This window comes from Mizuhopecten yessoensis, unplaced genomic scaffold (genome assembly GCF_002113885.1).
Source record: "Mizuhopecten yessoensis strain PY_sf001 unplaced genomic scaffold, ASM211388v2 scaffold716357, whole genome shotgun sequence".
Taxonomy (NCBI): Eukaryota; Metazoa; Mollusca; class Bivalvia; order Pectinida; family Pectinidae; genus Mizuhopecten; species Mizuhopecten yessoensis.
In genome coordinates, this window is record NW_018480076.1 from 18,222 (window position 1) to 42,680 (window position 24,459).

Below are 24,459 nucleotides of genomic sequence, written 5' to 3' on the forward strand. Positions count from 1 at the left end.
GATGATGGTGATGATTGTATGATGATGGTGATGATTGTATGATGATGGTGATGATTGTAGGATGATGGTAATGATTGTATGATGATGGTGATAATTGTATGATGATGGTGATGATTGTAAGATGATGGTGAGGATTGTATGATGATGGTGATGATTGTATGATGATGATGATATGATGATGATGATAATTATATGTTGATGTTGAGTGGGATTTTTATCAATTTCATAATTATCGAAACTTCGAAAGGACAGTTAGAGAAATATTTCTACTAAATTTGCATGAAATTTGCTCAAAATAACGTCTTGACAAAACGCTTTTAACATTATGCTTCTCAAAAAGATCAAAGGAACTATTCAAAATGGCGTATGATATTAAAGGTAAACGTTTCAGAAGAAATGAGAATATTAAATTCATCCTAATAGTATCGCACATCGATCTTTAAATGATTTTTTCATAGATATTGATAAAATTAAAAAACATGAAAAATTCGTGACCTCTGACCCAACAGCGACATTAATTTGATATATTTTTTATAACATGTAATGAGAAAATGTTAGCCCTAAAAAGTATCTACCATATTTATGTTTTTACCTTCTTGAAAATGTAGCTTTGACATCTTCCTACCATCATATATAACATGTCTAAAGATTATTGGAATACTTTTGGCTATTTAGAAGAAACAGTGCGGACAAAGAACATACCAAAAGCAAAAGCTATTTTCATCCGTTGGGTTAATATATATATAAGAGTCACAGTAACAAAATTGGAACGAAAAAAACAAATCAACAGATTGCGAGATATCGCAACAAAAGAAATAATCAGAACTAACAGAAAAAATGAAACGACATATTGCGCTCCGGAACAAAAGCTCTTGTAAAATATTCGATTAGTATTTATTTTCACGTCTCAGCCATAATTTAATAAAAGAACAACCAAATGCTGAATTTAGATAGAGTTGTAGATTGAAAACATTGTAGCGTATATTTTTTTTTTAGAAAAATTGCATAAACATGGAGTAAAAAAACCTTCGCGACATCAATAATTTCCTGTTTAAGTTGTTTGGTATAAGCGGAGACAACTCACCAGCTTCAATCCGATGTCTGTTTCAAACGCAGTGGATACGAAGAAGCCCAATTCCGAAGGATCAGGTATGGTACCCGGATTATGTAACGTCACTCGGGCCCCGTGTCCTTGGGTGATACCTTTGATGTAATCCTGGTTGTCTACGTACAGCGTCAACTTTAATCCTGGAAAGGTAGACGTTTACCTGTATTAATATGCTTACTGCTATGTCTACAGTACGTTCAGCGGACGGGTTATAATCATGATAAGGTTGGGTGTATAATGTCACTCTTTCGCCTTTTGATATATATATCACCATCATCCATCATAAGTACTTGGTGGTTTGGTTGAAATATTCATTGGATTATTGCCATATGATCTTCAAATTTTAACATAATTAACGTACTTTTGGTGCATATCCGATAACAGCATATGGACGATTTGAACCTTTTAGTGTCGGTTTAACAATAATTTTGAGGTTTGCCTTCTGTTTAAAACTACTGTGGAGTTGTCCAGGACACTAAACCTAAAACAATACCGTACTAACTTGGTCACATCATGAAACCACAAGAACAATACAAAAAGTTTACTATAATGATACAACTTATTGTAAACACGTCTTAAACTATTCTACACATTAAATAAGTCCAAGTTAAAAAAAAATAAAAAAATGTCACGTCCACATAAAGCGAGATCAATTTTCTCATTGCGTGCACGTGGATAAATCGAAAGATATCACCTATATACCACTACCTTATGTACATTTACCTCCCAATTCATAAAAAGTAAGCTAAATGCCATATTCTAACTTACTTCTAGCTTAACGCTTATCTAGATCCTCGGGCTGTGACAAACGTAAACACCATGCACCTTACAACTTTGTAGAAAGTTCATTTTTAAAGCAATTTCATCGTCACTGGCTTCTTCATATGCTCATTTACGCTTAAAATGGTGGTGTTATCCTTACAATATTTTTTTATAATTTTTTCAATGATTTGTGTATGACAGACAGACGTTCTTTTTTGAGAAAATACATTCCCAAATGGGAAAATACGTTCTCAAGATTTCTCAAATTTCTAATACTAGCGACCCATGGTAATGTATTTATCATGCTACTGGTAGGTGGTATAATGCAGTATATATATGATAAACAATGATCCCTCACAATAACCTGGAAGGTGAAGCCAGGTGTTGGGGGAGAACAAAGGTTTCAGCCTTATATGTGGCATCTGTCATCATTTCTCCTGTTAAATCTTACGATATAATACAAGGTGAACAGGTATGTTAATCAACACAGGAACTGAAATTGATGACCATAAATCAGATCCTGCTACAAGACCGTAAAATATCGCTAGCGTGGATTGGAGCATTTCTGGTAGAAAACCCTGCTGACATTTCCTTACAAAGTTTAATTTACAAACTACTTAAAAGCTGATAGTGCCGTACAAGAAAACACTCATCTTGATCTTGTTTGGAATTGCCAAAATCTTACCTGTTGACGGTCCAGATTGTTTGGAAACAAATTTTGGCGACTGTATGGTATAGCAGTTTCCATAGGTTGGTGTTTGAATCAATGTGAAATTACTGTAAAATAAATAGGTAAATAATTATCCAAACTGTCGTCTCAGAAGTTGACAAGGCATAATTAGAATAAACACTTTTGTGTAGTACATCCTAACATACTGACAGAAATTCCCTATCTTATTGATTTGTTTTATTGACGTTTTTCACCTGAAGCAAATGGTAATTTAGCCGATGAAAACATGACCTTGTCACTGCAAATATGTCAGTTTTATACTTCGGCAAAACAGTCGCAGAAAATAAAAATAAGTTATTGTTGTTTAACATTAATATAGATTCTATAGATTCTCGAAAAACGTGCTTCTGTGCATCATGGAAAATATGTGTAGGTTACTGCTAAGAATATGTATTTAAATCTTTAATTGTTAACATAGTTCGACCAGCAGACCAGAACAGGGATGGCTGCATAATTTCATTATGACTTTTATCAAAATAAGACGTACTACCTTCTTGATGATTACATAATATTCACAGCCTTCCTCCTTTCTAGTACCGACTCAAATACTCATATCCAATAAATTGTTTAATAGTGATATTACTGATACGTACTCTGGGTAACACGTCTGGCCGTTGAAGGCACATGATACCAACATGTTGTCGATGGTGTGGCCTATGCTTACACGCGTGTCTCTGAAAACAAATGATACCAATTACAATATTTTCGAGACTGATAGATTACATGCATTTTGACACAAATTCACCGACTTCGTTAGCTCAAAATATGATTATACTTGGTGTTTGGAACTCATATTCGATCAAACAACGTCTGTGATATGATATCATGGACACAACATGAATTTACTATGAGCACTTTCTTGAATTTATGTCAACCATTTCAAAGTCAATTTCGAAAATACTCTTAGAGATCCAAGTCCCACTGCACTGTGTTTTTTCTTAGACACAGTAACCCCCCCTTTTATACACAGTAACCTCCCCTTAAATTCGTTTTTAATAAAATTGTAGACACTCCCGTTGACCATCGCCCGTATTCATGAAACCGATCTCATGCTCAAGCATGGGTTGTGTGTTCAAGCCCAATTTATTGTTTCAGTTATAAGTTAACAAAATAATATTATTGTTTAATGATTTGGAAAGCATTTGAAAAGACTTATAAATAAAGTCAGATACCATTTTGGTTGTGTACCTTTGTAAGTGCGTTACAACAAATTGTAATTTGCAAAATCCATGGTTGAGCATGAGAACGGTTTCATGGATACGGCCCCTGTTAGCTTGGTCTGTTAGCGCAGTAGTATATTATACACAATTATTTGAGGTCCAGGGTTCGAATCCGTGTCTATCGACGCTGCTTTGTTTTTTATTTTGATTGCAATAAGAATATTATTGTTGATTACTTTCTGATTATTACATAAAATAATATCGTATATTTTGCTTTGTAGAAACGATTCGTCAAAGCTATAGACTGCGTCGTTTCGGTTTCAGCAGTGGTAAGAGGATCCTTGAACAGTTGAGACATCAACTAGAATAATTGACGAGTAAACTGTAGTCGGACATATTGTCACGTGACATGCACATCTACAATTAACATATTCCCGCGGTTCGGAGAATAGCGGGAATTATTTGTTTTATCGGTTCGATACGGATACTGCCGATCGTGCTTAGCCAATCGAATTGGCTCTGTATGTAGCACGTGCGATACGTGTAAGCGTATCGGGTACATGGGTCATTTTCTAGCCGCCTTTCCAGCGCGACGGTCATATTCAATTTTAATAATATAGCTTTTGGCAAGGTCAGCGGATTAGCGTGACGTGGATATGGTAGAGTAATCCCAGCAACTTGAAGTTTCGAGCTTTGAAGGGCTGGTGCACCTCCTGACTTGTCTGGTTTACCAGTTATTTTCCGGTTGGGTGGCTCGCTCAGCTTCCTATTCTCTACTATATCGCACTAGTGTTTTATCTTGTGTATCATATGGGGAAAGATACACGTGAGAAAGATAAGAGTACGGATTGATATATATGTATAATAATAGCATTAGAATTGCATATGTAAAAGTTTTTTTTGTGTATGAACCTTTGTCAATGTATGTTATTTTTGAAACGCATCAATTAAATGCTTGACCATAGCGCACGGCGGGCTAGGCGGGCAAACTGATATGTTTGTGTCGTGTTGTTTATGACGTAGTAGAGATTTGACGTATATATATGCATACCTATTTATAGCCTTGTACACATGCGTATCTATCTATATACCTGTGCACACGTGTAGCTAAAATGTTACACGTGCATACCTATCGACATCCATGTAAAGGTCTGTGAAGGTGGCCTCTATGTCCGAAACAGCGTCACGGGGACCGACGGAAGTGTCCTTTTGGGCAGTTTGTTGTTTCTTGTAGTCCGCCAGGTTGATGTCTTTGTACGTCTGCACCGCCCGTTTTCGTCGCTTTCCTGTCTGTTTGTACATAAATAGACAACAGTTTATATTCATCAAAGGTAAACTTAAGTGATGTATTAAAATATTGTTATAAATAGTATATACTTGCATTGACATCCTCGAAATTCCAGGGGTTACCCTCACTTTTGTTCTCTGCACTCCTGGAATGTCTCGTGACTAAATCGAAGGCTCTAGGCACACGCTTTATACTTTGTGGATATAATGTGCATAGAAATAATCGCGCGGCACCGTAACGGTAAAATTGAAGTCGGGTATCGCTACTCTGTCATTTTCTGTGTCCTTTATTTTGTTTAATGGCCTATTAACAGCTAAGGTCACTTAAAGACGTGCTTCTAGGTCCATAGCATAGCAATTGGTCATATATTTTTTTATCCTAAAACCAATCAAATAGCTAACCGTGTGCCTTCGATGTTATCATACATTATTCTTCGGGTGCTGCGTTACCCACGGAGTATTGATTATTCCTCTAGAACCTTATAAATCTGTATTATATTTTTCAGGAAAAAAAGATGATGCTGTGAAAATAAAGTTGATATTTTTCTACTGTAAAAATAACCCTTTTTTGAAGTATTCCGACACACTAGTGAAAGCAATGGTATCCAACGAGAAATCATGATTTTTTCTATCAATTACATTTTGGTGAGACATATTTTTTTTCGGCAAGTCGGCTAGGCGTTTACTGGGTTTGCGCTGTAATCACGTGACATTTGTTTGACGTCATGTGAGGATAGTATCATTGGATTGTTGCCATTGTAAGCTGTGTTTGTAAAACTAAACCCATCTGATTTATAAGTATTATAGTTTACTTGGTATGTGCGCGTCAGATGAAATGCAACCCTTATAATTTTCATATTTAAACGGCCGACTCCATTTCGCTGATGGTCCAGTCACCGTTCTGGTTTTTAAGAAATAAAATTGATATCTTTCACCAGCTGAACAATTCCAAAGTGGTATCTTTCATTGGTTAAAAATCGTGAAAAACATCCCTTTCATCAAGATGATGGTATTCTTTATCTCATTTCTAGTAAATTGTTATAGAATATATGATCTCATACACAGATCGAAAGTGTTTTTATTGCTCCGCAAATAGTTGATAAGTTTTATGAAACATCCATTATTTTATTACAACATATTTTGTTTTCAATTCTGTCTGACTGATCCATAAAGTTTGTAAAACTTAACGTAGTTGCTTCCCTTGCAGCTTAAAAGTGGTGTATTGTCCCACGTGCCTACTATTAAAAACAATTTTTCATAAAAAGTAACATATGTTTCTATAATACCCCAACATTCAGATAATAGGTTTACCTCGGAGGAAACTTAGGGCAGAGTAAAGTCTATTCATATTTTTTCCTCATTTTACCTTTATTGCTTGTTTTGTGTTTTGTTTAAGATTTTGTTTGTTTTTTCACAACTCGCCGATTCAATTTGGTGTAAAAGATTACAAACGTGTTATTTTCATGCTGAAATTATAACATTAATTCCACGATAAAACTATTTTTCATTACTGAAATGAAATAAAAGGAAACATTATTTTAAATAAAACATAGCTCCGACACATGACACGGTACACATTGTCCATATTTTTCTGTCTCGAATTGAATGGAAATGCGTTATAAAACAACCTACCAGATGAAGTTAATCGTACGAAATCGAGAATAATTTGGTAACCTATACATTCATGGCCGTTACCGAAAACCAGTCAATCTAATTCGCTAGTTTGTGTATATGGCTTCAATAAGTTTAGAATATGATGTACTTGACTGAAGTAATATCTGTTAAAAAGTGTTGATCGTGTGTATGTAAACCCCACAAACACATCCAAAAGGCTGTAACTGTAAGTTCGTCATCAAAATGTCATGGACAAATGATATCGTACTGTCATCTTAGTTTAATTTGCATAATGAACAATATTCAATAATACTGAAGTAAAACAGTTAAGTCACCTGTCCAAGTCCACCAGGTGCAGTTCCAGTTCCTGTTCCTGTTCCGGTTCCTGTTCCGGTTCCGGTTCCTTGGCCTTGGTTACCAGTATATGCGCCGGTTTGTGTGGGATCTAGTTGTGTTGGGTCGACAGCGGTTGTCAGAGCACGTAAGCTATCGAGGGAGCTATCGGGATGGTCACGAAGTTTGGAGTTCCGAATGATGTTTACGTTACAAACGGTAATCGCGGGTAACTGGAGATTACTGAAGCCAAGTTCAATTGTTGTCGATTTTGGCCACTGAAAGAACTGGTTGCCGAGATAGTAAAGATGCAATACCATCATTGCAATGGCACCGATCAGCAGAAAAGTCCAAATGATTTTGGCAACACGCAGCTTTGCGACGTTGATGTAGGGGACACCCTGCATCGATGTCTTTTCAGCGAATCGTTCAATTACGCGACCGAATGACTTCTTTTTGCCCTGTGAGTCTAATGATACCACACTTCCGTTTGAATCTCTATCGCCATTGTCAATGTACCTGCTATCCGACGACGACATATGTCCGTCCATTCTGTCCGATTCCGGTCTGTATCCACCCGTTCTGTTCGATCCTGGTGTGTTTCCTTCCATTCTGTCCGAATCCGTTGTGTTTGACCAAGATCCGTACCCGTTCATAATTATGTAGCTGTGTAAAGACATAAAAAATATCAATAAATCTAGCAGCCACGTTAAACAGGACAAATCACAAACGTATGCGTATATTCAAACACTACGACTTCTCCTCCTGAAAGCGAGTAAATATATAGTATAAACGGTCGAACTTTTCGATATTTTTAGTTAATATACTATACACTTGTACTAATATCCATTAGCCAACACCTGACCAATGGCGTTTTGGACATTAGTGCCGATATTTTTCATTAACGGCAATTGCGCCGTCTCTATGAGTCGGTTCCTGAAACTGTTTGTCCAATTTCTATCCGTAATCGAGACACCAGCGATTTACTGTAGTCTGTTAAAACCACCCGAGAATAAACAAACCTCACACGTCAATATTATATTTACACAGTCTCAGCATTACAACGTGCAAACAGATGATCATTAAAGTATGTAGCGTTTCACCCGAATTCGATTCCCCCACAGAGACATGTAATATGCCATACAACTGAAGTTATATAAATGGTAGACACAGTATATAAAGTAGTCACCCTGTGATGTCCGCTTATATGTTAAGGCCCCTGTGATTCCTACATAACATACACTCGAGTACACCAATCACTATAACATGTTAAGGTACCCTGTCTAAAAACTGTAACCATAAACTGGAGTAGTTTTACCATCATGTCAATAGCTTTGAGAAATCATTTTGAAAAGAAAGTATAGTCTATTTTGATAAGATCGTTAAAATAGAATAAATATTAAAACAAAATATCAACAATAGTGCTCAGAGACCAAGCGGGCAACTGGTCACACCGGGATTAGAACCTCAAATCGCTCTATTGGCTGAAGTTGCTAGGCCCAGTCCAAAACAAAATTAAGGGGAGGTTACTGTATATATCAAAAATTAAGGATCCCTGTCCCACTAAAATCAAAACACTAGATACTTCTATACCGTAGTATTTCGTACATAGGGTGGCAACTGGAGCACAACTGGAGAAAAACGCTTCCGTTGACGGTTCGAACCGTGATCTAGCCCCTTTTCGAAATTAGGCTCAAAGCCTATTTTTCCTGTTCATCTTTGTTTATTCTTTTCACTTAAGTTCCCTTAGGTCTAGTTTTCCTTTGATTTTATGAAAGCTATAGCCAGTTTCCAATACATATAGTTATACTTTTTGGCTGTGGTACGGGGTTCCTTTATTTGTTTCTGGCCAACAATCAATCCGGCTGTTTTCTCACGGAAAAATAACAACTATAAGGCTATAGAATAGAAATAAATACAATGAAACATTTTATTGTTGTAGTTAGGTACTAAACACGAGTCGATGAACCGTGAATTTCTTAGCAAGTAGTTTGTAAAACTAATCGTCGTTACAGGTGAATTAAAGCGAGTTAAACTGTGTGTAAAACTTTAGAAGTGCTTTATAAATAAGTACCTGTTCATCACTTTTTATTTGATTTATGATATACTCTTTCACGTGTAGCAATTTGTGGTTTACATCAGAGACGTATATACTACAGAGATTAGAAATGTGTCTCTGTTTAAATATATTGATTTATGAAATAAATCCTATGAACGATTTGTGGTCTTAAGGAAAAGATATGTATGCATTTGATTTGTAAAATTATGATCACTTGTTCTCTCGGACAATATCATTTGAGACCACATCCGGGTGCTTCGTGTGGCGCGGGAAATATTTTCCAATCAGGAGCATGCACCGAGTTTTTTGTGTGGTTCCGTATCTCCTTATCTTCTGTTGCTATTATTTATGTTACGTATTCTGTACTTGTGTGTTGACGATATCTCAAGGTGTGTCCTTGTATTTTAACTCATGAGGAACATCATTAATATCAAGAAAAGTTTATCTACACATGGACGCAACTTTAACATTTACTAATCGCATTCAAGATCAAATATTCAGAAATTTTCGTTTACATAGAAAACTGTTGATTTATGGAACAAACTTCCGTCTAATGTTAAGAATTCAAGCACAGCTAAGTAACTTGAATGTAAATTAGATTAACACTAGCAAAACCAAGCGCAGAAATACAGTTTTAAAGACAAAATCGAAATCTCAACGTCGCAACTTTTGAAATATGTTATTTTATTATTATATTTTATTTCAGAGCTGACTGCAAAATCCTAATGTTGTCAGAATAAAATCTATGTATCTACACTTTGTTATTTTGTTTACTTGGTATCTTGATACGTTGCCAACCATATAGGTGACCACCGTCCACGTTATGACATTGTTTAGGACCTTGTATCGTCATAATAAGCCTTAGTTCAACGCTATAATGAGCACACAGAATGACCTGTCTTAGGGCTCTGACACTATCTAACCGTGGGGAATTACTCTGCAGGGATCTAGACTTTTAAAGATTACAAAAGAAATGGCATCATCGCTAAGATGGTTTGAATGGGGCGTTCTCAAGTTTTTCAAGTTTTATTTGTACACTCACGCCACACGTATACGTGCGTAACAAGAGGTCACATAGTACATAGTATACATTGATGGACATAGTACACACAAAATATGACACATGATACTATTTATACAATAACAACCAATTTCAATAATTCTTTCAGCTAACTTATTTTAGATATCAAGAAGCTTCATTACTCTTTGTATAAATTTACTTACTTTTGTTAAAAGTACCGTGTTACATATTGAGAACATTCCTTTCATTTTGATATAAGTTGGGTTGACATAGTAATAATTTGGTATATAAAGTTGTCTAAGAGCTACAACAGATACATTAGTACATTGGTATAAATAAGTAGTGGTATTCGTCCCCAACACAGTTATTAAATAGGGGACATAACCTTTCCTCGCGTTGGACTCAATTCCATCTTCCTGTTTCTATAGGAAATTTTATATTTGATGTTATAAATTAACATGTTATTTTTCGTTCATTACGATAAAGCTTTAAAAGATACTGTTCAATATTAAACTGATATTTGAATAAGGAGTAAACTTGCCCTCGCGAGGAGGTTTCAACATCATGAAACAAACTTTGAATGAATTGATCGCATAATCTTTGCTTAATGATAGTTTTCAAGCATTGTCTATTAATTGTACATGATATTGTAAAGTCCATAAATAATTAAAACCAGCATTGTTTAAAATATCTCGTATATACGTTAACCATTTAAAACTTAATACAGAATTCTGGTGCAAATTATACATTAACTTATACATTACACTAGATAATTTCGACCCACCCGTTATAAGCTTTTGCCAGAACATAACCATTCTAACACTGATTTCAATTTCTAGCGGATACCTTCCCAACTCACCATATACCATATAAGTTGGGGTGCTCTTCCGAATGTTAAGAATTTCCTTACAAAACTATAAACGTATTTTTTCGATCCTTTTTGTATTTTCATAGCCCCAAATTTCACATCCATTTAATAAAATAGGTGACACAAGTGCATCAAATAATTTCAGTTGAAGATCTACAGGAATGGAAACATTTCTAATCTTAATATACAATGCATATAAAGCTTTTTTTGCTTGCTCCGTTAGCTTACTTTTGGCTTTTGTAAAAACACCATTGTAGTTTAATATTATTCCAAGATATGGGTACGAATCTTGTATTTCTAAAATCTCATCATTGAACGAAAAGTGATGGTCTCTTTTACTTTTTTCTTTTTTCAAAAATCAAAACTTAAGTTTTTTGTGTATAATTTTGGAATTCATTCAATGCGTTCTGTAGGCCATCTGTTGTTTCTGACAAAAGCACTGTATCATCAGCATATAATATAATAAAAAAATTAAGTACGAACCTAAATTTTGATCACTAAGTTCTCAAGGTGTGCTTGGGTAATGGTAAAACTCATCATTATCTCACTAATTAGCATAGACCGGTGATCACTTCTATAGCTCACCAGGATGGAAATGATAGCTTGGATAACTATAGACATTTAATGATTTTTATGATAGTTATAATATACTTCTAACATCTAGGGATTTAGATGAATTTCTGGGTTTTTTAAAGTTTAATTATCAACTGTTAAATAGCATACTCTTAGTCACACATAGCCAATTCTTACTAGGTATTTAGGCATCTTATTAAATGTTACACTAATAAAGAAAAGTTTCTTTTTATAACTATTTATATTACTATTTTAATAATATGTTTAAAGTACAAAATATAATAACATCAGAAGCACAAGGACTACAGAATGGATATATTTAATAAATATAAATATATAATTAATATTTAAATATTATATTTTTTAACATTTATTATTAAAAAAATCTGAAATCTTATATGATGTTTTATTAAATTAAATATGATCAGCTTCCAGCTTAGATAGAACACCACGTAGATAGAAGGGTTAACTACAGGTAAATACAGGTAAATACTGCCAATACTACTCAGAAACAGACTATGTTATTCTAAAAAGGGGGGAACTGATAAAAAGCCGCGTGTGAACAATACGTATTTATGGTATGTTTACAGGGTTGTGTGTTAATACGGTCTTGCTTTGTTTTCATTACCGAACATGAGTTTCCTTTAACACTGAATGAGGTGAAATTCGCTAGGCTGGCTATATAGGACAGATTCAACATACACGTCAAAGAAAGAATCATCCTCGATATCCAGGGGTTACGCTCTCTGCAACCCTGCAAAATTGAAGGCTCAGTGCGTACCACCTTGTTGATGAGAAAAGAAGTTAAGACTAGTTCGATCCTTTGATGAACATCAATATAATCTCGCGGTCGCGTAACGGTAAAACTTACTGGCTTTGAAGTCGGTTGTCGCCCATTTATAATCTTCAAAGGACAGGTATCGGCCTAGCGATTGGTCAGGTTTTTTTTACCCGAAACCAATCAAACAGCTATCTGTGTGCATTCAATTTTACTATGACATATTCCAGGGTTGCAGAGAGCGTAAGGGAGCGTAACCCCTGGATATCGAGGATGAGAAAGAATATATTCATTTAGATTTTTTAAAGTATCACCATTATATTAAAAGGATTAAACATTCGTTGTGATCTCCGGTTCTTTTATTAAACAGGGATCATGAAAATTGTCCCCGGTCAGGAAACCGGCTACCTATTTCACTACTGTAAAGTTTTTCAAGAACGATAACTCTTACATGCAATTACTATTTGTTTATATGGTTTTATTATAAAATGTCAATTTTTAATCGTTTATATATAATTAATCTTACACAATTTCAGCATTTATTAAATGGATATACATTAATGCAATACTAATCTATGTCAGTATCATTTTTATTGACATTATTTTGTAAAAGATTGTGTCTTTCATTTTGTTTCAAAATTCACTCCTTTTTTTACATAAAATTTCCATTTGAAATCCTTAAAAATCTGACAACCTAATTTTTTTTCGTAGCAGAAAATTTTCTTTACTTCAAACCAATATAACTACAAAGTTTGAAGAAATTCTACTGAGAAATGGTGTCACAATCCTATTACCTTAACTACCTCTCTTGCATGTTACTCGTGCACTTCCGGTCTTCACCTGGAACTCCTCTACATTCTACTCACAAACTTACCTACTCTGATAGGTTCCTGTTATGGTTTATCAATACATCCGAGTAGTAAGTTTGCGACATTGTTGTCGTCGGTCACCGGTTTGTTTTCAAATTTATGAACCGTATCGGTTACTTACTCTGCTGTGGTACTGTGTTAAACTTTTGAATCACTTTCCGATGTCCGTCACACCTACCTAACTGGTGTACTCGACCATCTGACCATTAGAGGGCCCCTGTCTTTGCTTAACATGTTGTGAGGGATACACCACTAAACGTGTAACGCATGCGCCCCGAACGCGTTTGTGTTGATTGTGTCACATGATAAGTTTTGGTTGACCGTGTATCGGCTCGCGCGTCCCATGCATGTGTACATGTAGCTTCTCTCGTCTGTATGTAAATGACATGGGTGACGCAGGGACCTATATATTACTGTGATATATAGGCCACTGGATAACGTAAATAAAAATAGCTTTAAACGTTGGTCTAGCTTCAATTTTTTAAATCTAAAGTATTTTCTTACGCATTTCATTGACATTGTTGAAAAAAATATAAGAGAACTATTTACAATTTTGAAAAGGACGACATGACCATTACTTGGATGTGGATATAAATCGGTCATGGCGCCCTATGTACTATACAATGTAGCTAACACAGGGGCCTGAAAATGTGTTACAGCTATATTTGGACCTTAGCAAAGTTTAACATGTTTTAGGGATCTAGTTCGGTAAAAATGCCACCCCAACTAATATATATCAACATTGGGAGTGGCATTTTACCGAAAGTGTATCGAAATATACCTTGGTGTAGATCCAAATATGGCTGTAACAAATTCTTATGTCCCTGTTCTAGTATGCCATTAGTCGGACCTGCTACTTGTGGCACCCCTCGTCACTTAGTTAAATGACACTGGTGACACCCTCCGTCATGTAAATAAATGACACTTGTGACACACTTCGTCATGTAGGTAAATGACACTTGTGACACCCTTCGTCATATGAAGGTAAATGACACTTGTGGCACCCCTCGTTATGTAGTTAAATGACACTTGTGGCACCCTGCGTCGTGTAGTTTGATAACACGTGTGGCACCCCTCGAAATATAGTTAAATGACACTTGTGGCACCCTTCTGAATCTCCTAGATGATACTTCGCCATGCAGATTTATTACACATGTGCCACCCTACTTGTGAAGTTAAATAACACTTGTGGCAACCCTTCTATTGCAGCTCAAATGGTACCCCTCGTCATTTAGTTAAATGACACTTGTGACACCCTGCGTCGAGTAGTTTGATAACACTTGTGGCACCCCTCGTTATGTAGTTAAATGACACTTGTGGCAGCCTGCGTCGTGTAGTTTGATAACACTTGTGGCACCCCTCGTTATGTAGTTAAATAACACTTGTGGCAACCCTTCTATTGCAGGTCAAATGGCACGTGTGGTACTTTTAGCCCCATGATTTAACAGTTAACAGAAATTAGCAGTTTATAATGACCAGTTGTTTTGTGTGATCTGTTTGATTTAATTAAACATGTGGCACCCCTCCTGATATCCTTCTTGACGTCAAATCAAGTTCAATGTCATATTTTCTCTCTCAAATGTATCATATAATGAGTACCAATTACGTGCGATATTGATCAGCTTGAATGAAGTTATGTACATAGTAGAGAACTTTAATGAAGCGTGATATATCTAGTCATGCGTCAGTTACGGACTTCAATTTCCTAACCTTTCCGTTCATATACATCTCTTGTTGATATACCGTCTTTATATGACCTTAACTGTTACGGTACAGTAAAACCTTTCAGGGGCGTAGCTAGGCCCATCGATATGTGTAAACCAAGCACGTGCTTTGCAGTGTGATGCTTGGGTTTTTAGTTACCGACATCGTGGCAGGGATTATGTCACTTTTTGAATCAGTATTACGTGATTTTGGATTGAAGAAGGTATATATCTTCTTTCAATTTTCGGAGATCTGTTCAACTCAAAGTTTAAAAATATAAAAATATGTTAGCCAGTTTACCGCATGATGTTCACAAGTCACGATTTTACAATACACATACAATTGAAAGAAAGTCGTGACGCCACACAAAAGAGATTACTCATACTGTGGATTAGTCAGATACGTGTAGACAATAATACCCAAACACGTAAACTAAAATGACGCGGCGTTAGTAAAGGTGTTAATTCTAATACCAGAACCGTCACACGAGAGTTATATATAAAGTAGCGCTGATTATGGATGAGAATCTTACTACGATGACCAAAATACAAGAGTTACTTGTGAATCTCACAACAAGAACCATCATACGGGATTATATACCAAATTAGAATATTTGTACCTAGTCTGTTATATAACGGTTACTTGAGAGTCTTACTAACGGGATAATCATACATGTAAAACTCTGTGTGAACCCATTCATATCACTAGGACTATTAAAGGAGATTCACACATATATACATGTGTATCTTACCGATAGAACAATTACACGATAGTTAAACGAGAATCCTACTAATTACTAACAATACTATACAAGATGTAAATGTAGCAAATTAGCACCTGCTCCTCTTTAACATTGATCTACCCAGTGAAAGGAAACACAGGGACCTGAAAATACGTAACCATATTGACAAAACTGTAACAAATTCTCAGATCCCAGTGTGAGGAAACACAGGGATCTGAAAATAAGTTATCATATTAGCAAAACTGCAACAAATACTCAGATCCCAGTGTAACGAAACACAGGGATCTGAAAATATGTTATCATATTAGCAAAACTGCAACAAATACTCAGATCCCAGTGTGAGGAAACACAGGGACCTTAGGATATGTTATCATATTAGCAAAACTGTATCAAATTCTCAGATCTCAGTTTGAGGAAACACAGGGACCTGAAAATATGTAACCATATAAGCAAAACTGTAACAATTACTCAGATGCAAGGAAACAGTGACGAGAATGAATGTTTCAGGACCTGGTATTGTACAGTCGGTAAAATTACACCCTACTGATCAAAGGGACGTAGGTTCCTATCCTGATGCGGCCATGATGTGGGCATTTTCTAAGCAGGACGCTTTGACTTTGGCGCTTAAATCCACGTGCTCAGTGTGGAGTATAATATGGTCTCTATCGGGTAAAGCGGTATGTTATACTAAACATGAGGCGTTAGAAATACGGACCATAACAAACAGTCTTAAGGAACTGCCAGCATATCCACACACACACAGATACGCATGTGTATGCACAAAGGGGATCGAACTATTAGTGCGTATGTAAGGCTGGTCCTACACTCACGTGAAGATATTAAAGTATAAAGTGGCTAAGACTGAAACCTCTGGCACGACAGTGGAATATCCTTGTATTTTATGCAATCAGGGCAATGGTCTGAACCAGAAGAATGTATAATCCGTACAAGTACCAGCAGGTAGCGGGGACTCGGTCTATAACGACCTTATTGGTACATAATGGTTATATATTTTAAATTGCCGATACTCCAAGTTATAGGATAGCAAATAATAAAAACTCTTACCGGGATTCAAAATCGTCACAAGATAAAACCAATATTTGTATCAATGGGTTGAAAATTCAAAACTTGAGTTAACCTGTCAATCAAGATATTGAAGCAGAATAAATGCTATCCATGTATGAAGTTCATCGCCATCAGGAGCAGGCAGTTAGGCTTCATATGGTAACACCCCATGTTCAATCATGACGATTTAAGACACAGATTCTCTATTACACAAAGTCAATGGCTGACCTGTACTTCAAGCTCATTAATCAGTGATATTGTAGAACATATGTGTATACATATACTCGTGGAAGGAAAACAATCTTTTCAGAAATAAACTGTAAATACATGAAGGATGTATGTCAATTCCCGAAAAAAAATCTTTCTTTCAGAAACAGGAATATGACAAAAATGGATATCGCTTTTCCTGAAGAAAGCCTTACCTTTAAATGATAGTGTATACTTTGTTGAACAAATCCATATTAAGATACCCCCTTCACTTTACTGCCGAACACTTGTTAATCCACCCGTATACTGAGCGCCGTCTGGTTACATTTAAACGACCAGTTCTTCGTCAATAGAGTATCTATCGGTAGGACAGGGTTTAAGAGTACTCGGTCTATTGCAGATGAACTTCTGACCCACAGTCAGATTCTTTAGATTCTGTATTAGCCGAGAGCCATACGACTCATAGTCGCAACACAAATACAAGTACATATAGCATACAAGTGCACAAACACTCTTAATTAAACAAAGAACTCCTAAATTACGTCGAAGCTTTGTCCAATAATTGATAGACATGTATCTATACATATATTTTTCAAAGTATTATATAGTGTTGTAAGAGGTGGAATCCATATTTTCTGAAGCATCTAAATGTTTAGATATATACAAGTACACATAGTTTGCGGAATACAGAAGGATATCGACTCACTACACTCGGGAAAGATAACAAACCATGCATCTATGGACCCGGGAAGGAGTGACTAATTAACGAGAACACGTATCATAACCGACTGATATGAAAATAACGCTTTTTAAGGTTAGCACTTGTCCGGAGCCTGATTATTGTGATATTTAAATAGTTGTAACAAGCATACGTTCAATTTGAGTTGATTTTGACCAACATATAGGAGGGATGACAAGTTTGTGAAGGAAGATAGATAGTATGAAAATGATAAACTGTAAACATGTTTGTGTAAATGTTTTATACATACCAATTTGTTATAAATAAGAGACGGACGTCAAACTAAAATCGGTAGTGACGCGGACGAAAAACCGATCAATAAACTAAATCAGAACGACAGAGAGCGCGGATAGGGGAGAACGGACCAGGACTGTTTATGGCGACCAACAGAGAAAGACAGGGACAGTCGTTAACACATTGACACTAAGAAAACAAACTTCAACTTGAGAAACAAACAAACCTAGTTGACTCTTGTTTTATTACAAATGCTCTTCTAGGTTTTTGCTTTTTCCTGGAAAGGGCATACCATGGACCCCCCCTCCCCCAAGAGGCCTCAAACGCGTGCGCGGTTGTCTCTTGCAATACGGGCCTTAGAGCGAGGACTCGCCTTTAAAATATCTGGGTCCTTCCGGAGCTTATTCTGACAAAAGGTAACGCCACTTCCTCTCGTCTATTGAAACTTTTGTGCTGCCCCACACAATTTTAAGGTTCCAACGCCATTGAAAATCTTTGGAAACGTGCGTGTTTGTGTATAAAGTATGACTATATTATGTTAAGAATACTGTCACGAAATATACTGTGCTTCCAATTTTGCTTTAAACTGTTTGTGAAAATATGAGACGACCCGGAGCTGAATCCATTGTGGAACTATATATACAAATGAATATGGAAGTAAATATTATGTTGACTGAACGCCGTGGAAAATGAAACATCTGAATGAAGACAGCAAAGATCAAGTCTACTTTAAACGGTACAATAAATGTTTGAACAGAGAATCAAGTCGGCTTTTGAATTTAGTGACCAGGCCTCGTTTTGTGTTTGCCTTAACATACCCGTTGGTGATACCAAACTGTACGTAACGCTCCCAAAGTAACAAATAGCCGAACGTTAACTACACTCTATAGGGCTAATGCACACGGTAAAACGTTAAGATCAGAAATTGTGTTTAACATCAGTTAAATAGCTGGTATAATTGCATATCGCAAACATGAAATCGATGTTATTGTGTGTTGAGAATTTTACATCTGATTTGTGAGGACACACATATATGAACAAATATATATAAGTTTGAGTCGATAGAAAAAGTATCTTTATCGAAAAAAGTATTTATAACATCTATAAAAAATCTGTATACAAAACTTTGATTTTGTGTTTTAGGTGTGATGTTGCAAGAAACTTAAAGACAATGTTCTCCAAATTAAATAGCACTTGGCGGAACCTCGCCATCATCCTGAAAAACTTCCATCATGCGTTTAAAAAGGGAAATTAATTACATTTAATCAAATCTAATTTATATAAACATATAAAAATAAGTTATTCGAAAACAAAAAATAACCCAAATAAGCAAGTTATGGTGTTGATAAATTGGTGCTTAAGACTGCTCTGAAATTCGACAAGTAATAAGTCGGCTCTATCGTATATCCGCAAGTGTTTACAAGTCGGTGATTAGTTATACTAATATGTACGTACAACAACATGGTACGGGTGGTGTTGTCATTCCTACTTTAGGTTTTAGGGTCCACTACCCTTTGTCCATTGATATTCGGAATAACTATAATTTATTCATTTCAGTTCATTTATTAACTTTAAACCTTACGGCAAATCAGTACAAAAAACTTATACACACATATATATAAATACCAGTATACACAATAACCCAATAAACAGTGCCAAGTGGAGATTAGACTATTCTTAACCTACTTAACAAACCATGTCGACACGATCCCTCTGTGTGATTAACAAACAATGCAATCATTCGGCTCTCATTGTAAGTTAACTTTGGTGATCACGTTTCGCCTGTTGATTTCCATTAACATTGGATTTGAGTTAGTATTTATTATATTTCTGGAGAAACATTTCTATTGACAAAGTTTTGAATGGTTGAGTTGACGTAATATACACGTATACTGTGGACGTTTTATAGCGAATACCAGCATTCTTCACTGTTGTGTAATACGTTTTCGACATATAGCGGATTGATTAGAGAGTGAAGGGCTTTTTGCAAATTTACTTGAAGTTTTGGCATTGGCAATGCAATGTTTAGCCGAAATAGATTAATGGGGTGATCTTAACTAGATTTTTTTCTTTGCGATACACTATCGTTAACAGCAACAGACACACCTCTAACTGATCAATATTAGTCTTTATACGATCTTTAAGATTATGCAATGTGGCACAGCGAGTCAGTTTCTTGAACGTGCTGGCAGATCCCTAAGAGGAAGAGAGCACATATATATATATGATACTGATTCAGTATGCATAATCGCCTCCTACCATGACGTAGTGTTGACCAGTTGACCGAATCGCCATGGAATGTGTAACGCTGATGGCATAATATCCTCGATGTCAGCAATGGTTTACATAAATATAGTACATAGTGTTAAAAAAACTGTAAATACTTACTTGTAACCGATGAGTCGTAAGACTCAAGGTGGTCAAGAACTTGAACTTGAACAGAGGATGTCAGCATAATACGTGGAAGAATGATTTGTGAAAAGTCCTGACAGGTGAAACGTAAATATGTTTGGGAGAACAGTATACCTAAAAGCACACAATAAAGGCATTTCCGTTACACTGAAATAACAAAAGTAGGTCGCCTAGGGGAAAGCTGTCAATAGTGTTTAAATATCTCACTGATACTCGAGTAGCGCTAATCTTCACAAACATGTGTACTTTCAATGGTTATAGATTCGCCACATAGAAAACAGTCACGCGGGCATGTTGTCTTTTAGAAGTTTTCCGCCCCTATCATGTTCATTCAGAATGGGTCCGTCCTTGGTCTAATTCAGACTGAGTAGAGGTATAACTTGTGGAGGTGTTTTATTCGAATGGTACTTACATAAGATTTAATAGTAAAAGGAAGGACAGGAACGTGTTAAAAACTCAATTTTGGAAAGTTAGCGGAAGTTAGCGGCCATGCGGAGGGTGAATGGACCGGAGAGTTCAGATATTTTTTATTGTAAATAGTTGAGCCGTTCTCAATACATTTTGCTATCTTGACAAGAGCCTTTAGACGATGTCAAATTATTGAACGAGTTTGATAAATTCAATTTGACATGGATACGAATGCAATATTCTATTTATCACATGATATTCATAATTTGAAAAAAAGGTAAAAACCAATGTACTCTTATAATAGTGTTGTCGTTCCTCGCAGTGCAAAGTAAAAAAAAAATCTATATGTATTGAACAGTTTTAAAAGTGATGAAAATAATAATGACAAAATAAACATTTCAAATTCATTTAATAGAAAAACGTTAAATTTTAGCAGAAAAAATATAGCTAATAAAATGTTTTAGTGGCGTAGGAATATGTTTCAACTGTTTTGACCTTAAGTTTTATTTCACGTGTGTTATACCATATTTATGGTGTGGCCGTATGGTATAGTAAAATGGCTCAGTTATGTAATACATCGTGTTTCACTGATATATTGTTTTCCCAACATGTAACGCTGTGGTTTGACATGTTCCCATCAGGTAAAGATGTGGTATATTGTTGTCAAATCAGGTTACGATGTGGTATATTGTTGTCAAATCAGGTTACGATGTGGTATATTGTGATTCCAGCAGGTAACGATGTGGTATATTTTGTTCATATCAGGTAACGATGTGGTATATTGTGATTCCAGCAGGTTACGATGTGGTATATTGTGATTCCAGCAGGTTACGATGTGGTATATTGTGATTCCAGCAGGTAACGATGTGGTATATTTTGTTCATATCAGGTAACGATGTGGTATATTGTGATTCCAGCAGGTTACGATGTGGTATATTGTGATTCCAGCAGGTTACGATGTGGTATATTGTGATTCCAGCAGGTAACGATGTGGTATATTTTGTTCATATCAGGTAACGATGTGGTATATTGTGATTCCAGCAGGTTACGATGTGGTATATTGTGATTCCAGCAGGTAACGATGTGGTATATTGTGATTCCAGCAGGTTACGATGTGGTATATTGTGATTCCAGCAGATTACGATGTGGTGTATTGTGTTCACATCAGGTTACGATGTGGTATATTGTGATTCCAGAAGGTTACGATGTGGTATACTGTGAATCCAGAAGGTTACGATGTGATATATTGTGATTCATGCAGGTTTACGATGTGGTATATTGTGATCCAAGCAGGTCACGATGTGGTATATTGTCTTCCCATCAGGTTACGATGTGGTACATTGTGTTCACATCAGGTTACGATGTGGTATATTGTGATTCCAGAAGGTTACGATGTGGTGTATTGTGTTCACATCAGGTTACGATGTGGTATATTGTGATTCCAGCAGGTTACGATGTGGTATATTGTGATTCCAGCAGGTATCGATGTGGTATATTGTGTTCCCATCAGGTTCTGATGATATGGTATATACAGTACATGTATACATATGTATCGGCTGGTGTGTTTACAATATGGTTGGCTCGTTTGTATCAAAGAATGCGACTTTTAACATAATTGGACCGTTAACAATTTATATATTAGCATACAGGTATCTGTATCTAAATTCTGAATTCAAAATGAAACGACAAACAATTAGCTTTCAATCAATTTGATTAGAGTGCAACATTGAAATTAAATATACATATGCAATATATAAAATGATTTACTAGATTGATGCCGAGCCAGTCATACGACCACTTCATAAAATTGCAGAGGTTGTCATCAGCAAACATCACCATTGGGGTGCTCGGGTAGATCAAAGACGTGGTGATTGGAGCTAGCACTGTATATAGCACTCTCCCTTGAGGCATTCCGTCTTTGTGTATTGCAGAGTTAATTTCACTTATGAGCAGGTATTGATTGTTACGTCATTTGTTTGTGAGAGTAACGTCATCAATTTTTTGAGAAAACGACGTAATTTTCTCACATAAACCAATGACGTACCAATCAATACCTGCTCACAAGAGAAGATAACTCTGCAATACGCAAAGACGGAATGCATACCATGACTGCGTGTTATTTTGACGACCTGTTTAAATCAATTGGTTTGTTCTCCTTTCTCCCACTTTTTTTCTGATCAAAGGAATTATATAAACACTGAACAACAATAGATGTGTCATTATAGTCTGTTCTGGTATAGTACAGGTAGATTATTTACCTGTATCTACCTGTTCACTAATAGGAAATACTGTGTTAGTTATAGGAATATTTAACAAATATATTTCCTGATTTACGTAATATATACTGGAATTATAAGTTAATATATAAGATTCCATTTATTACTTATAAAAAAACACATCAAAATACATTAACTGAAAACCTGCTTTTATTAATTTCATATTAAATCAATTTTATACATTTTTACTACACATTTACATGTATGTTATATATATATTTCATAAAATAGAACTAAATGTAGCAAGCAATTTATAACAATTATAATCAGTTCAGACATAGATCATGTATATGCAAAAACAGATGCAAAGCTGGGAATGAAAATAAATAAAACAAAATTAATTACATGTACACATGGAATACTTATAATTAGCACTGGTTGATCAAATCAATCATATGGGTGGTTGTGGTGATGGCGGCCGTTTCCAGTAGGGATGTTGTTTCGGGTACTAAGGGTAGCTGAACAGTTGGGGATGGTACATCTCCAATATACACGCTCACAAATTTGTGCATTTGCCATGTTGGTGGTTGATGGGGAATGTGTGAGACTAACAAAACATAAAGCTTGGACAATCTCACTTGTTTAATCACCATGGCATCAATTAAGTGACGAACATTTAGGTTATGAAATGTATTCACTTTTTATTACCGGACAGAGAATGTATTTCTATTAATAGTGATAAATCGCTTTGCAAACGGTCAGCTTATATGTCTCTTTATAAGTTCATATACTTGTATAATTAATTGTTGACTCAATTCGCTCCAGTAAAGTGGTCAGTTGATGGACCCAAACCATCAGGTGTTGAGATTCATTATTATCAACTAGAAATATCAGTGGACCGTTATCAAATAGAAACATAACTAATGATTATGTTTTAGGGGAAAATAATCTAATGAGTGATACTAAGTTATTAATAATTACACTGAAGACGCATTTATCGGTAAAAAAGGTTCTCTAAAAATAATGCTCCAATATGAATTTGCTTCACCCTAAATTAAATCAAGATAAATTTAAATTTAAATGAATCAAAGCATTATCATCTATATATATACTATTAAGTATATAAAATATTTGTTACTGTTTTGTATGTTTTGCATAGATGAAAATGGTATATGATATGAAAAAAATGGCTAAATATTATGAAAATAGACTATATCAAAGCTACATGTATATGACAGCACTGTATATATATATATATATATATATATATGATACAGGTAATTTGGGAGAACACAGGTAAAAACTAGGTAAAATATATATGAAACAGACTATAACTGCTATCACAACATTACTGCCTCTATGGGTTTTTTAAAAAGTGGGAGAAAGGAGAACACACCGTCTTTCCAACACATCAATTTGCGCACTAAATCGCTTAAGCCTTTACTTGTAAACCTTCAGTGTGTCACTCTGTCGAAAGTCTTCAATAAGTCCACGCTTTTCTACATCTATTCCCTTGTCACCGTCTAAAAGTTCACTACTTTTATCCATTATTTTAGTAACTTAAGTACAT

The 24,459-nt window shown here is 35.5% G+C and overlaps 1 protein-coding gene across 5 annotated transcripts in view; it reads right to left on the bottom strand.

Annotated features, from left to right (window-relative positions):
* The window catches only part of LOC110443705 (amiloride-sensitive sodium channel subunit gamma-like), a 31,458-nt gene extending 11,092 nt beyond the window's left edge, over positions 1–20,366 (bottom strand). Inside the window, exons 1-6 of one of the 5 annotated variants that reach the window (XM_021488091.1) lie at positions 20,242–20,366; positions 6,997–7,660; positions 4,890–5,050; positions 3,194–3,274; positions 2,556–2,647; positions 1,085–1,248 (exon numbers count right to left, since the gene is read on the bottom strand). In XM_021488091.1, the coding sequence (XP_021343766.1) occupies positions 1,085–1,248; positions 2,556–2,647; positions 3,194–3,274; positions 4,890–5,050; positions 6,997–7,650 (1,152 nt within the window). In that variant the 5' untranslated portion in view covers positions 7,651–7,660; positions 20,242–20,366. Of the gene's footprint in view, positions 1–1,084; positions 1,249–2,555; positions 2,648–3,193; positions 3,275–4,889; positions 5,051–6,996; positions 7,661–13,167; positions 13,239–13,283; positions 13,425–17,095; positions 17,180–20,241 lie in introns of those variants that run through there. The other 4 variants (XM_021488090.1, XM_021488087.1, XM_021488088.1 and 1 more) reach the window with 4 other exon arrangements.
* Positions 20,367–24,459: the final 4,093 nt, after the last annotated feature.